This window comes from Mchenga conophoros, linkage group LG8 (genome assembly GCF_057382185.1).
Source record: "Mchenga conophoros isolate Kocher_MC1m ecotype Shallow Benthic linkage group LG8, M_conophoros_male_GT1.1, whole genome shotgun sequence".
NCBI classification, from domain to species: domain Eukaryota; kingdom Metazoa; phylum Chordata; class Actinopteri; order Cichliformes; family Cichlidae; genus Mchenga; species Mchenga conophoros.
The window spans coordinates 4856705-4871501 of NC_140533.1; the positions used below are offsets into that span (position 1 = coordinate 4856705).

Consider the following 14797-nt stretch of genomic DNA (forward strand, 5'->3'; position numbering starts at 1 on the left):
TTCCTGTTAACAAGCCATGTGGTTTCCATCATTTTCTTATATCTTAATGCTGAGTAGCCCTACCTTCTCGCCATAGCCTGCATGATGGCTGTGAGAAAGGACTGAGGGTTAAAGAAGCCAGCCAGCCACACTGCAGAAGGTAAGCTGAAATCAGCTGACCAAGCTTCCAGCTCCCTGATCCTGGCCAGCAGGTCAGTGAACCACAGGGCCAGGCCAGACATGGAGGGATATGCCCGTTTGGTCCAACTCTCTGGCACCATGTCCAGGAAGATAGCATTCTGAAGGTTTTCCATGTCACTGGTCATGGTCAGCTCTCCCTGATGAGCGAGGGTTAAAGGAGAGAGAACAGATGAGATAAAAAAATATATACTGCTACACGTTAACGGAGTAATAAAAAAAATTCTTGTTTCTTATTTCTCCTTTCATTAATTTCTGCAACACACTGACAGTAGAGCACCTGGTGTTTTAAGCTACAATCCCACTGATACAACATTGACACCTTCCAACAAACAACCTGCATGATGATCTGCTGGATAATCTGCTTGATTTGGGCTTTAGGCAGTGTCCTCTGGATTGCACCTTACCACCAGCAGAGAGGGAAGGAACAAGGCTAAACGAAATACTAGCTGTAGCGACTTCCACAGTCGCTACAGGCCGGGGATGGAGCCTGCCTATTTGCCTGACGCGCTGTCAGTTACGCAATAATGCGAGAGATGGAATTGTTTGCTCGTTTAATTAAAGTGCTTTGCGATTTTTACAGAGTAGTATCATCGGCTCCTGATTCAAACTCTTACAACATCACAGGCTCTAATATAACGAAGCGAACATGTCGTGCAGCGGTCAACAAAAACTACGGCTACCCAGCCCTCCTCTCTGTCAAAATCAAAACCCGTGAATGACAGACTGACAACGCCCATTTATGTCACCGCTAGCACCCACGTGACTCCCATAACAACCAAACAAATAAAAAACCCAGTGATCATCAAAATCCAATACATTCAATTATGGCTCCTACACACCAGCCCCTAATTATTAGGATCCCTTCTAATAATTACCCATAATTAACCAAGTAGGAGACATAAAACATGCAGAGAAAAGTCAAGCATTTACTGTATTTCAATATTACCCGCAGGAATCCTATAGGTAATCTTAAAGTCTATCTATAAAGAAAAATGAGAGACATTTTATATCCAAATACAATCAAAGTCTGATAATTGGACCCAGAAGTCTTTAACTGTGATCTGCCTCCAGCAGTAGACACAGTTTGGTAATAGGTCGATCCAGGCAACTAGTCTGAGTTTTAATCCGAACTTGACGAACGAATCCTCTTCGGTCAGGAAAAGTCTTTATCACACGTCCCATTGGCCAAGAGTTTCGAGGTGCCGAACTGTCCATGATGAGAACCAGATCTCCCACGATGAGGTTCCTTTTTACTCCAATCCATCGCTGACGTTCCTGTTGCTGTAGTAGGTATTCCTTCACCCATCTTTTCCAAAACAAATCAGACATGTATTGGACTTGTTTCCATCTTCTGTGTGTGTACATATCAGTGGAATGGAATACTCCTGGTGGTAATATCGGTGAGGTCTTTAACAGAAGAAGATAATTAGGGGTCAAAGCTTCCAGGTCGTTAGGATCCATTGAGGCTTTGGTAATTGGGCGGCTGTTAATGATGGCTTCAACCTCACAAAGTACAGTATGAAGACCTTCTTCATCCAGGTTTTGTACTTTCATTATGGAATTAAGTACTTTGCGAACCAGTCTTATCAGTCGCTCCCAGGTTCCTCCGTGATGTGAACCTCCAGGTGGATTAAAGGTCCATTTAACTCCCTTTTGCAGAAAGACGTCATTGATTTTTACCTGGTTCCAATGTTCAATGGCAGTTCTAAGTTCACGTTCAGCACCTACAAAATTGGTTCCGTTGTCAGAACGCAGTTCTCGAACCTGACCTCTTCTTGCATTGAAACGTCTGAACGCATTAATGAAAGAGTCAGTATCCAATGATGGAGCAACCTCAATGTGAACAGCACGGATAGCAAGGCAGGTGAACATAACACCGTATCTCTTCACCACGCTCCTCCTACTTTTTACACTGAAGGGTCCGAAGTAATCCACTCCCACCTGCGTGAATGGAGGTTCATCTGGAATGATTCTTTCATTGGGCAAATCCGCCATCTGTTGATTCACCGGTGGAGCATTAAGACGTCGACAGATGACACATTTAGATAACACTTTTCTTATTGCTGTACTAGCTCCAATCAACCAGTACTTTTCTCTTAGCTTAGACAGCATGTGGTTACGACCACCATGTCCAACTTCCTGATGTATGTGTCTAAGCAAGAGCTCGGAAATGTGTTGATCCTTTGCTAGTATTATGGGATGTTTCACCTCAACCGGCATTGATGATCTACCAAGTCTCCCACCTACTCTGAGAATTCCATCTTGCAGCTGTGGGCAGAGTCTTAAGATAAGATAAGATAAGATAGAACTTTATTAATCCCTCGGGTGGGTTCCTCTGGGAAATTCGACTTCCAAAAAAAGCACAGCAACGACCGAAGTTACAGTTACAGAATTGTTTTATATATATATATATATATATATATATATATATATATACACACACACACACACACACACACACACACACACACACATATAAATACAGAGACAAATATAAATAAAGTATACAAAGGGGATAAATAGAATAAATAGGAATAAAAAATAAAAATACAAGTGAATTGCACATTTCAAGTATTGAGTCTACTGCACTGTTGACTATTTACAAAAAGTATTGCACAAGGTATTGTACAGTGAGGTGAAGAGGCACTACAGCTTAGTTGTTCCCCCCTCCTTTGTCCTCCTGTTTCCTGTTTCCCCTCCCTCTCCCCTCCAGAGAGGAGTTAAACAGTTTGATGGCGTGTGGGACAAAGGAGTTTTTAAGTCTGTTAGTTCTTGTCTTGGGGAGAAGCAACCTGTCACTGAACAGACTCTTCTGATTGTTTATGGCCGTGTGCAGAGGATGCCCAGCATTGTCCATAATGTCCATCAGTTTCTTTAATGTCCTTTTCTCTGCCACTGTCACCAGAGTGTCCAGCTTCATGCCGACCACAGAGCTAGCCTTCCTGATCAGTTTCTCCAGCCTGGATGAGTCCCTCTTTGCTGTGCTGCTCCCCCAGCACACCACAGCATAGAAAAGTACTCCAGCAACCACCGACTGGTAAAACATCCTCAGGAGCTTCCTGCAGATGTTAAAAGACCTCAGCCTCCTGAGGAAGTACAGTCGGCTTTGGGCTTTTTTATACAGGTGCTCTGTGTTGCATGACCAGTCCAGTTTATTGTCCACCCACAGCCCGAGGTACTTGTACTTGTTGACCACCTCCACCTCCTCCCCCTCTATCTGAACCGGCAGTGGACCTTCTCTGGACCTCCCGAAGTCCACAACCAGTTCCTTAGTCTTTGAGGTGTTGAGTTGCAGGTGGTTTGTGTGACTCCATGCGACAAAGTTCCTCACCAGACTTCTGTACTCCTCTTCCTGATCATCCCAGATACACCCCATGATGGCCGTGTCATCTGCAAACTTCTGAATATGGCATAATTCAGAGTTGTAGCAGAAGTCAGAGGTGTACAGGGTGAAGAGAAGAGGGGACAGCACAGTTCCCTGTGGTGCTCCTGTGCTGCTGACCACTGTGTCAGACGTGATGTCCTTCAGCCTGACGTACTGTGGTCTGTCGGTGAGGTAGTCGGAGATCCAAGCCACCAGGCAGGGGTCCACCTCCGTCCTGTTCAGTTTTTCCTGAAGCATACAGGGCCGGATGGTATTAAAGGCACTGGAAAAGTCAAGAAACCGTATCCTGACCGTGCCTTTTCCCCCATCCAGGTGTGAGTGGGCTCTGTGTAGGAGGTACAGGATGGCATCCTCCACTCCGACACCCGCCTTGTATGCAAACTGTAGTGGGTCCTGGGCATGTTGTACCTGTGGTCGGAGGAAGTTGAGGAAGAGCCGCTCTAGAGTCTTCATAAGATGTGACGTCAGTGCCACCGGTCAGAAGTCATTCAGCTCATTGGGCCGGTTCCTTTTAGGGACCGGGACGATGCAGGATGTCTTCCATAGGGCGGGCACTCTCCCCAGTCGCAGACTGAGGTTGAAGACTTGTTGTAGCGGCTCCCCAAGTTCAGCAGCACACGCCTTAAGCATCCTAGGACACACCTTGTCTGGGCCTGCTGCCTTTCTGGGGCGAAGCTTCCTTCTTCCTTCTTCTTAGAGGACTTGATTTTATAATGGGTTGTCCCTTCTCCAGATTCACAAGCTCCAAGGAAAATCTCCTCCTCTGACAGAACTTGATAATGACAACCTCAGCTTTGTCCAGATCTTCCACTGTAAGATTCTTAATCACAGATGTCCTCTTAAAGTTCCTCAGCTTTTCTTCCACAAATGATTTCTGTTGCTCTTTGGTGACCTCTGACTGTGGTAAACTTGAACACAATTCTCTCCTTTTCTTCACAAAGGACAGAAGCAAGTCCTTAAATTTTAACAGCCATGCCACTGACTTCTTAAGACGTGTCCAGGTGGAAAAATGTTTAAACAAGCGAGTAACAGAATTTTCTCCAGCTTGCTCAACACTCACTGTGGCAACTGTTTTTACCTCAGGATCATCAGATGCAAGCAGACTGATGTCATCTGGGTAGACAGGCCATTCACTTCTAGATTGTAGAAGATACTGAGGCCCAGACAACCATTTTGTATTCTTCATAAAAACATCGACTTTCACTCCTCTTGAGGCCATATCTGCTGGATTACTGGCAGTGTCCACATATCTCCATTGCGAGGAAGATGAAACTCTTAAGATTTGTGAAACTCGGTTGGCCACAAAAACCTTGAATCTTGAAGTTTCACTCCTGATGTATTTAAGAACAGAAGCACTATCTGTCCAAAACACAGAATCCAGAAGTTCCATCTGCAGCTCTTTCCTCCAGAGTACATCCAATCGACTGGCCATGGTTGCTGCAATGAGCTCCATTCTCGGGACGGTAAAGGATTTAAGAGGAGCGACACGAGCTTTTCCCATAACAAACGCACAGTGTCGTTCTGAACAAATGTTTTCAATCAGCAGGTAGGTCACTGTTCCATACCCATCCTCACTGGCATCACAGAAATGGTGCAACTGAGCACTCGTGATTTCTCCAAATCCATCAGGTTTCAGACAACGACTCACTTCAAACTTGCTCAATAGCTGGAGCAGACTCTCAGTGCAGAAAACTAGTGTGCTCCCTTGGTCAAAAAAAGCATATGTTGTAATAATGTTGCTTCCTTTCTTTGACTTTACTTGGACAGGCACAATGGGCAGTTTACAGTCCTGGTCTCCAGCCCCTGTAAGACCACTCGACACCAGTGTGCTCACATGCGGCTGCATGTTCCTGTCGGTCTTTTCAGAAGGTGAACTTTCTTTGTGCAGGATGGTGGGATGTTTCCGGCTGCAATTGGAACAGGAAATCCTCTTACGGCAATCTTTACTGATGTGTCCTATACACAAGCAGCCAAAACAGATGCCATTTTCCTTTAAGAAGGTTATCTTCTTCTCATGAGCCATTTTTCCCAACTGTGCACAGACGTCCAACATGTGTCTTCCTCCACAACAAATACAGACGTTCCTTCCAACCTGATTAATTTTCATTTCCATTTCCGCAGGCTTAGGTGTACTCTCCACAACTTGCATAGTGGTGGCAAAGCTTGTTCCTTTATTTCCAGGTCTGCCTTGATACTTGGCTTTACTCATTCCTTTTATTGGTAAAGAAAGCGGAGAATCTTGAATATTACCGAATACAGGATCAGTTAATATTCTTATTTGCTTCTCCAAAAAGTCTGCAATATCCATAAATTTGGCTCTTCTTTTATGCCTTTCTTGCAGGTCACAAACATGGCTTCTCCATTTGTCCCTAAATTTATACGGCAATTTTTTAATAATGTTCACCATATTAGAAGGCATGTCCAAATCACTCAGATGCTGCACCTCCTCCATTGCATTACAGCATCCCCTGAGGAACAAACTGTAGTTCTGAAGAGCTTTTACTTCCTCCGTTTTAATTGATGGCCATGAAAGTGCCTTGTCCAGATATGCAGCTGCGACCTTCTGTTCATCGCCATAGTGTTCCTTTAACAGTGATTTTGCCTTGTGATAACCACGATCCGAGTTCATTTGTTGACAGCTTCTCACCAATTCCTTTGCATGGCCTCTTGTGTACTGTTCCAAAAAATATAAACGATCGCTGTTATTTTTCGTATTGCACTCAACTGCATTCTCAAATGCTTTAATAAATGAATAATATTGAAGTGGATCTCCATCAAAATGAGGTATTTCTCTCTTTGGTAAAGAAAAGAGTCTTTGTTGTTGGATTAAGAGTGTTGTTATTTCATTTTGTTTAGTCATTATTCCAATAACATCATTTTGTGGTTCCAGTTCCACCATACCATTTGACAGTCATTTTGTCCATTTGCATCAGATGGGTTTGAAGGAATAACTGAATATTGTCGAGGATGCTTATTTTGAGAAGATTCAGTCAGCACGGCTTGTTGCATGACACATTCCTGGGTTTTATCTTTTCTCCTGTTTTGAGTTTCAGCATTAGTCAATGAATTTTGTTTTGCAGAAATGTGAGGTATAAATTCCAATGCATCAACATTAAGGGTTTGTTTAGATCTTTCATGGGAAATGTATGAATTCATTCCATCTGAAACTTTTAAAGAGCCTTTTTTGCTTGTTATACTTTGAGCTTTAAGGACATTTATTGTAGCCATTTTTTCAGCAATTTCAGTGTCCAATTTTAGCCTTTCCTTTCTTTTACGAAGACGTTCCTCCTCTTCTTCCAGTACATGTTTCTCATTCAATAATTTCTGCTTTATCATTAAAGCTGCCAACTCTGCCTCAGCTTTCATACGAACAGATGAAGTTGAAGATCTTGATGAAGAAGTTTTGTGGCTTTCAACATTTGAAACACTATCACTTGGCTTGATATCATCCTCCACTTCTGTCTCAGTATTTGATGCAACATTGTTTTCCAATAAATTGATTTGCTTTGGACGAACAGCAGGATTTTGTTCTCTTTGATTTATCCAGTTTTGAATTTCATTTAAAAACACATTGGTGTATTTCATGATACTTGAAAACCATTCCTCTTGTTTTATTACTTCTTCCTCTGGCACCAAAGACAACACCTCAACATGTGAACTTGAAGCCTTTTCACACAGTGCCTTTAAATCCACCAAATACTGCTTAATTTGAGAAAGATTTTCAGTGTGTTGCATGAGCGCTTTCATTTTTTGTATTAGTCCTTTCATTTTATTGACATATATTTTGCATTCATTTTGTAATTTTTCGATTTTATTCAACAATGCCTTTCCAGTCAATTTTCTTTCTCTCTTTCCCCTCAAATGATTAGAGGAACAATCATCACCAGCTGTTTGACTCATGATTTTCCCGTTTGTTTGTTCGATTTTTTATTTATTTATTTTAATCTTCAGTGATCATCCATTAAAACATATATCCACTGGAAGCCACAATAGACTTTGACCATAAAATCCTTTCAACGTAACGGCACTTTAATTGTCCATTTGAACGTCATCCAAGCAGCATAATTACGGTAATAAGACGCAGCGCAGACATCATTCCAAGAGCGCAGCCAAAAACGTTGCACATTTAACCAACATTCATTCCATTCAGTGTCTCTTCTTGAAACATCTCAGCGCTAATCCAATGTGGCTTCCTTTTCCACAACCAGACATGCACAGGTATTCTTACCTGCGCTCCTCAGAATTGCGTCAGGTGTGTCGGTGTTGCTGGGCTCACTCATTCAGATGCGCTGCACTTACTTGGCGTCTTTCAGGTTCCTTGATCTGATTTCTTTGATCCTGCTCGCGGCTGGCTTCTCCAGAATGCCGTTTTTTGTTGACTAAAGATGTAGCGACTTCCACAGTCGCTACAGGCCGGGGATGGAGCCTGCCTATTTGCCTGACGCGCTGTCAGTTACGCAATAATGCGAGAGATGGAATTGTTTGCTCGTTTAATTAAAGTGCTTTGCGATTTTTACAGAGTAGTATCATCGGCTCCTGATTCAAACTCTTACAACATCACAGGCTCTAATATAACGAAGCGAACATGTCGTGCAGCGGTCAACAAAAACTACGGCTACCCAGCCCTCCTCTCTGTCAAAATCAAAACCAGTGAATGACAGACTGACAACGCCCATTTATGTCACCGCTAGCACCCACGTGACTCCCATAACAACCAAACAAATAAAAAACCCAGTGATCATCAAAATCCAATACATTCAATTATGGCTCCTACACTAGCCACTCTTTATATCCTGTTTATCCTATTAATTCTGCAGCGTTTTCAGTAAATATCTTTCTATGAGCATAGCAAAACTATTTCTTCCTGTTGTGCATGGCTGAGGACAGTCAGGAAAGAGGTACAAAGTGGTGTTACTAGACAAAAAGGACTGCAGATAGCTGGATAGCTAAGGCCTCTGTCACACAGACCTAGAGAATGGTTGACAGTGGTGTATTTCCTGACCAGCTGGTGTGTGGTTACTAGAGGCTGTTGCTGGGTGAGGTTGGCCTCAAAGACAGTGGTATACGAAAAACCTTCCTGTGATTGCTTTGGTAGCTAGGAGACTGCTGTGGTTGCCTGTAGATTGTGTGGAAGATGCTGCCTTGCCTGCAAACACTTGCTAGCTAACACAGAGTATGCTAACTAACCACTCAGCCATAGTGAAAATTAAGATAGTGTGATGCGAAGTTGTGCCTTTTTTTCTTCCCCACCTGTCACGTTTGGTTCTTTTGCCATCAGAATTATTGTCTAAAGGCCAAGAAAGATGCCCAACGGATTTACTTTACCAAATGGACCATCCCGGCCTTGCCGTATTGGTTCATTTGATTGACCTTTGTTTTTATTGTTTATTTTATTTTATTTTCACTTGCTACACATGGGACAGACATGACTGGGGGAAAGAAAAGGGAGAAAGAAAGAGAGGTAGGGAAACAAAAACAGCGGGGAAGAGGAACGGTGATAAAGGGCACAAAACAAAAACAAACAAAACAAACAGACAAAAAATACATAATCATCACCTGGATCACCGGTTGAGAAAGAAAAAAGAGAAAACAAGCAAAAAAAAAGAGAAATATAATAAACAACAACATCACGATAACCTGTGTGAATATAAAAGTAAATACTAAATATTGAATATTATTGTGCAGCACATAAGATCAACAGCTCACGGTGTGCTTTGAGGTAGGAAGGTAAGGTGTAATTTGTGTCTGTGAGCACCCGTGTGTACACCTGTGAGCATGAGCGCGCTTGTATTCAAAAGGTTCCTTCATGTAATGATCTGCTAGAGGGTGTGGGGAGCCACAGCCCCGTCCTCCAGGGCATGAAGCAGGTATGGAGGAGATCCAGGCTCCAGACATCCAGAGACCCCCAGAGCACAAGAGACCAAGGAAGACCAACGACTTGCTGTTGCATAGTGGGTGCAAACTGAGGTCTAGGCCTGACTTCATAAATCTACCACTATAATAAATTAAAGAACACTTCTATGTCGGCATTACAATAACAATAGGTTATCCCACATGCAGAATTCTGAGACTTATATGTGTGGAAGCCAACAGAAAAGGAAAATAACATTTGATTGTGTTCATAAGCTACAACATTTTCCTCTGTTTTGGATACTCCCTTGGTATTCCTTTGAAGTTCAGTAATTTCAAGACATTTTGCTTTAAAACAAACATGAATATGATGCAATAGAAAAGTATGGATTTACTTGTTAGAATGTGAGGATTCCATTAAAATGTTAGATATTGCAATATGAACTGCTGGTGTGACCCGACCAGTGTTTGATAGGCAGGTCATGAAACACGAAACTGCAACATCTACACGGGTATCGGCAAGTTCTGTCCCTTTGCCATAGAAAATAGATAAATCTAATTTATCCAATTTCTAACTTCATTTTTGAAAAAAAAAATCTTTCAGATAACATTATGTTGATATAGTGCGGATTTGTTGCAGTATAATCACCAGAGCTTGCTAGGCTGGTGATGTCACCATAAATGCTAATATTAGTTCTATTGCCATTGTTTGCTGTACTTTATTGAACAGGCTGCTTGTGGATATGAAAAATCTGTTGTATAATTTGGCTTTCATGCTCTTCTTGATCATCTGGAAATACCCATTTTAATTAGGGCGAGTGCTCTCAGTGCTGACAAATGCTGTGTCTGTGCAAAAAACTTCTTGCTGGTTTTTGAATGCTATTTACAGGAAGGGAAAAAAGTTCCTGCTTGTCTAGCTAAACACTGGAGGTGAGACCTTCCAGCTACTTAAGGTGTTGAATGGTAACAAGCCCTTTAGAAATCAGTAAACATGGGAATAAGCAAGCCATGCCAGATAAGGAAACATGCTGTAAGATAGCCAAGAGAAGATGGCACTGATGAGTAATGAGACAGCATGCGAGTGAAAACAGTAGTGTCCTTCACCTGCTGATAGTGTAGCTGATGTATCGCTGATGTATAGATACCCATTTCTGACATAAGAATTCTTTATGAGGGTGATAAGGTTCTGTGGGTTTATCTAGATAAGTGACTTTATCATTAACCACTCCTCAAAATAATCCATCAGTTCAGCCATTTCATACTCAACCTCATAGCACTATGAAGCTCCAACACCTCAACCAGGATAACATTCTGATAGTTCCTATTTATTGAACTATAGAGGCAACATATGATTCCATTTGCTGGTACAACAGTGTACATGGCTTTTAAATCACTGAGCCGATTTATTGGGGCTTGTAGGGCGGGGAGATCGAAGCCTCATAACTCCTGACAAATGCATTGACATATTTTTCCCCCTTTCTTTCTCTTTTCATTTGTTGTTAACACATGACTCAGTCAGGCTTGACACAGAGAATGCCGAAATCTCATTCCTTTCTGCTACTCTGTAAGCCAGATCTCTGAGTCACTCTTACAACCGTGCTTCTGACAAACAACAAAGGAAAAGATTTAGTTGTGCAGGAATACTAACTAAGCAGTCTGTTGATGTCAACAGTAGAGAAGCCTATGTAAAGTGAATCATAGGTGTTGACAATAACTGAAGCTTTTTATGGTGGGGATTCAAGTCACAGTTCACTGTTTTGCGTTGCAGGTTTTTAGTCGTTGAGGGTCCTGTGCAGTATCTTGGCTGTTCCTAGGACTGCACTCGTCTGGACAGAGATCTCGAATGTTCTCTATACTTCTTATGGTCGCTCAACTCCTAGCCAAACATCTCACTGATTACTATAGCCGTGGTGTAGATCAGCTGATTTGTCTTGGTAATGGTTGCAGTAGGTATTGTCTGTAGTACTGCATTCACATAATTACATAATTTACTTAGGTATTATTAAAGTATTCTGATTCTGATCGACAGTAGGCCTTCAGAGGGAACTTGTAATCTTGGTAACCGGCTACAGAAGGTCCAGGTTTCAAGCTTCGCTATGATCCTGTCTTTTAGGTCAGTTCCTCTTGCACTCAACAATCCTTCTTCCATTGCATTTGGGGCTTGGTATCCAATCTCGGGTGGGGGTGATGATCTCTCCCCCCCAGACTTGTCGTTCTGGCTTCCACTTGCTGTGTCATTTGTGTTATATAAATTTAAACGGCTAAATTCAATGCATTTGAGTTGGTTTGAGCTCTGGAACCAGTCTCTTGGAGAAGGGATGGACTCTTTTCCATTCTGGAGTTGCCTTTGGTGGAAGGAGGTGGGGAGGCCTGGATATCCTACGTATCACCATTGGAGTTTTTATTACAGGAAAAGACGGTTGCTTCCCCGCACCTTCGGCTTGGAAAATTGGTCCTGACTGTCGTTCAAAGGTTGCTCCATTTGGAGATATCTCTATTAGGATGAACATCAGGTAGTGGCCTCCAGCTTGCACTGGAGTGGTTTGCAAGTCTGAAGCAGTGGGAATGAGAACTAGAACCTTAGACTAGACTGGTCGATCAACGTCCCTATCCTCACGTATGGATATGGGCTTTGGGTAGTGACTGAAATAGTGTGACCAGTTGCTATCTCCTACCAGCAGGAGGCCCAGGAGTAGACCCATGTCAAATAGGTCTCTCTGCTGGCCTGGGAACACCTCAGTGAGGGACTTCTGGGCTTCCTTGCTTAGGTTGCTCATGTGACCCAGCACAGGATAGGTGAAAGAAGATGGATGAGTGGAGGAATCAATGGATGGATCTTATTTGACTTGGTAGCTACTGAATACTGTATCATAATAAAACTCAGGCTTTGTCCACAGGACATGTACAATGTAAATGTTTTTGCAAGGCAAAACACTTCCATCTCCAGTCTCATAACAGTGCATAGCCTCCCATTAACACTTCAAAGCCACTACTCACCTTAAGTCCAAGGCTTAGCTCATGAAGAGAGCATCTGATCTCCTGGGTGAGAATGTTCATACGCTCACACTCCTGCAGCGCCACGACCTGATAGGGAGTCCTCTCCTCTGCTTTCCCTAGAAGCTCAGCCATGTTGAACTCCTCTGGGAGTTTCTCCAGTATCTCTTCCAGCACTGCATGCACCTGATAACATGGATAGGAATGTAGAAAAAAGTGAGAGGAGTGTTTCCCAGTAAAGTAGCCCATTATGCTTGTCAATATTAAAGCTAAGTAGGACAAGAAACACCAATGGTAAGACAATACTATCCTAAGCAAACATCTGAAAGAGATGGGTTCATCTGAGTCACATAAACTCAGTCCTGTCAATGCTGACAGTCTGAGAAACTGTTTGAAATTGTTCCATAAATATTCATGAAGACATATTTTTGCAACACCAGCTTTTTGTTTTCAATAACAGTATTATTCCTTCAGAAAATCAATGCTCACATCGTATTTTTGTGGACAAGGGGTGAAAGCTAATGTCTGTGTCCAAACTTTCCCAAGACAACCAGCAAGAGAGATCAATCAAAGGATTAGGTACCAAACTAAGGATATCAGGTCATCGTATCTATGGATTTTTTATTCCTGATGATTCTGAATATCTGACTTGACTTTGGCAGCTACTGAACACCCAGAATACAAAGTGGGCCTCTTCAGTAAGCCAGAAAGATTCCAAATCATAATATATTAAATGACCAATGGAAACACGGAAAAAAACACACACGGCAAATGTAAAGTCACAAATCAACCTTACATATATGTTTTTAGACATTTTAAGGTCAACTAATCATTGACTTCAAAATACAGATGAGAGCAAACATAAGTAAATCAATCCCAGTTAAAAGCATGCGCATATGAATTAAACATGAATGAAACATGCTGAGCAAACTTCCCTAATGGTCAGCGGTGAAATCAAATTAATGTTTTCTGTTAGAAAGGGGTTGTTGCAATTATCAAATTGTAATCATAAAGTGGTGGAAATAATTATTTGATCCCCTGCAGAATTCATAGGTTTGCTCACTTACAAAGAAAAAAACAGTCTCTAATTTTTACCATAGTTTTACTTTAAAGGAGAGAGACAGGATATCAACAAAAATCCAGAAAAACACATTTTTCTTAAAAACACTTATGAGTAAAAAGCACACCTCCACCAACATGGACCAAAGAGCTGTCTAAAGATGTCAGGGACAAGACTGTAGGCCTGCAAATGTCCATTAATCATCCTTGATCGGGAGCTGGAATGTGGATGAGCCCAAAACTACACAGGAGGAGCTTGTTCATAATCTGGAGGCAGTTGAGATCACAGTCACTAAGAAAACAACTGGTGAAGCACTATGCTGTAATGGATCAGATCCTGAAAACCACAAAAGTGATCACACATTCACGATCATCACGAGCATGTTATTCTTTGGTTTGGTTTGCCACACCGACTTTGTCCCCTATGGTGATACTAACAATCCAGAGATGTACATGTAATGTATCTAACTGTGATATATTTTTTCATAAGCCCATTCACAGGACTACATACTAGATACACAATACAGTCATTAACTACTCCCATTTTTAACATTGTCAACACACAGTTTAGTCGACTGAATAATGGACAATACACATGTGAATGGGGCTTTATTGATCAATTTCACAACAACTGCCAGCAGTCAATTGTTTGGTTGGGGAATACCTGTTTTTCCTTTGCAATCCGTGGTTGTCAGATGGTTGCTGACCACTCTCTGGGCTGTGTGGCTTATTTAGCTATAGTTTAGTTTATAAATAGCTTCCATAACCACGTACTTTACAGGGCACTTTTATTTAAAGCAATTAATTTAAGCTTTTACTTTTTAATGGCTCAGTCATATTAGAGCAAAAATAGGATGAGAGTCTCTTTGTGAATAGGAAAGATTTATGCATATCAGATTAATAAATTGAACTTTTTGCATTGTACATCTGACCACAAGTAGTTGAGTCAACCAACTAAGGCCTTTTCATGCTTAACCTTGGGGTAGTCACTTTTAAGTTATCTTTAAACAATCTTCAAATAGTCCATCTTGGACTAACTGTAATCATTCTCAGACAGATTAGTCAAGGTCAACATATAATTGGCATTTATTTTCCAAAACTTCGCAATTAAGTCAGTCTGAACCGATGAGCTGAACCTGTCTGTGACATGCCTTTTTGCAGTAGGGGACTTGAGTAAGCCGGTTGCCAACTCGTCTTCTCATTATATTCCTATATAAAAGTTGGAATGCCATTTTTAAGCACCAACTATGTCACTATCTGTGAATGAATTTCTGATTCTAATCATCTGGGATTCTAAATGTAAGCAGTTAATGTGAATTCCTTTTTCAT

At 41.7% G+C, this 14797-nt stretch overlaps 1 protein-coding gene across 1 annotated transcript in view; it reads right to left on the reverse strand.

The window, feature by feature from the left end:
• Positions 1 to 14797, reverse strand: part of dnah9 (dynein, axonemal, heavy chain 9) — a 180366-nt gene that overhangs the window by 4776 nt on the left and 160793 nt on the right. The window contains exons 75-76 of the mRNA XM_085283675.1: positions 12413 to 12595; positions 64 to 317 (exon numbers count right to left, since the gene is read on the reverse strand). Of these exons, the coding sequence (XP_085139801.1) occupies positions 64 to 317; positions 12413 to 12595 (437 nt within the window). The remainder of the gene's footprint in view (positions 1 to 63; positions 318 to 12412; positions 12596 to 14797) is intronic.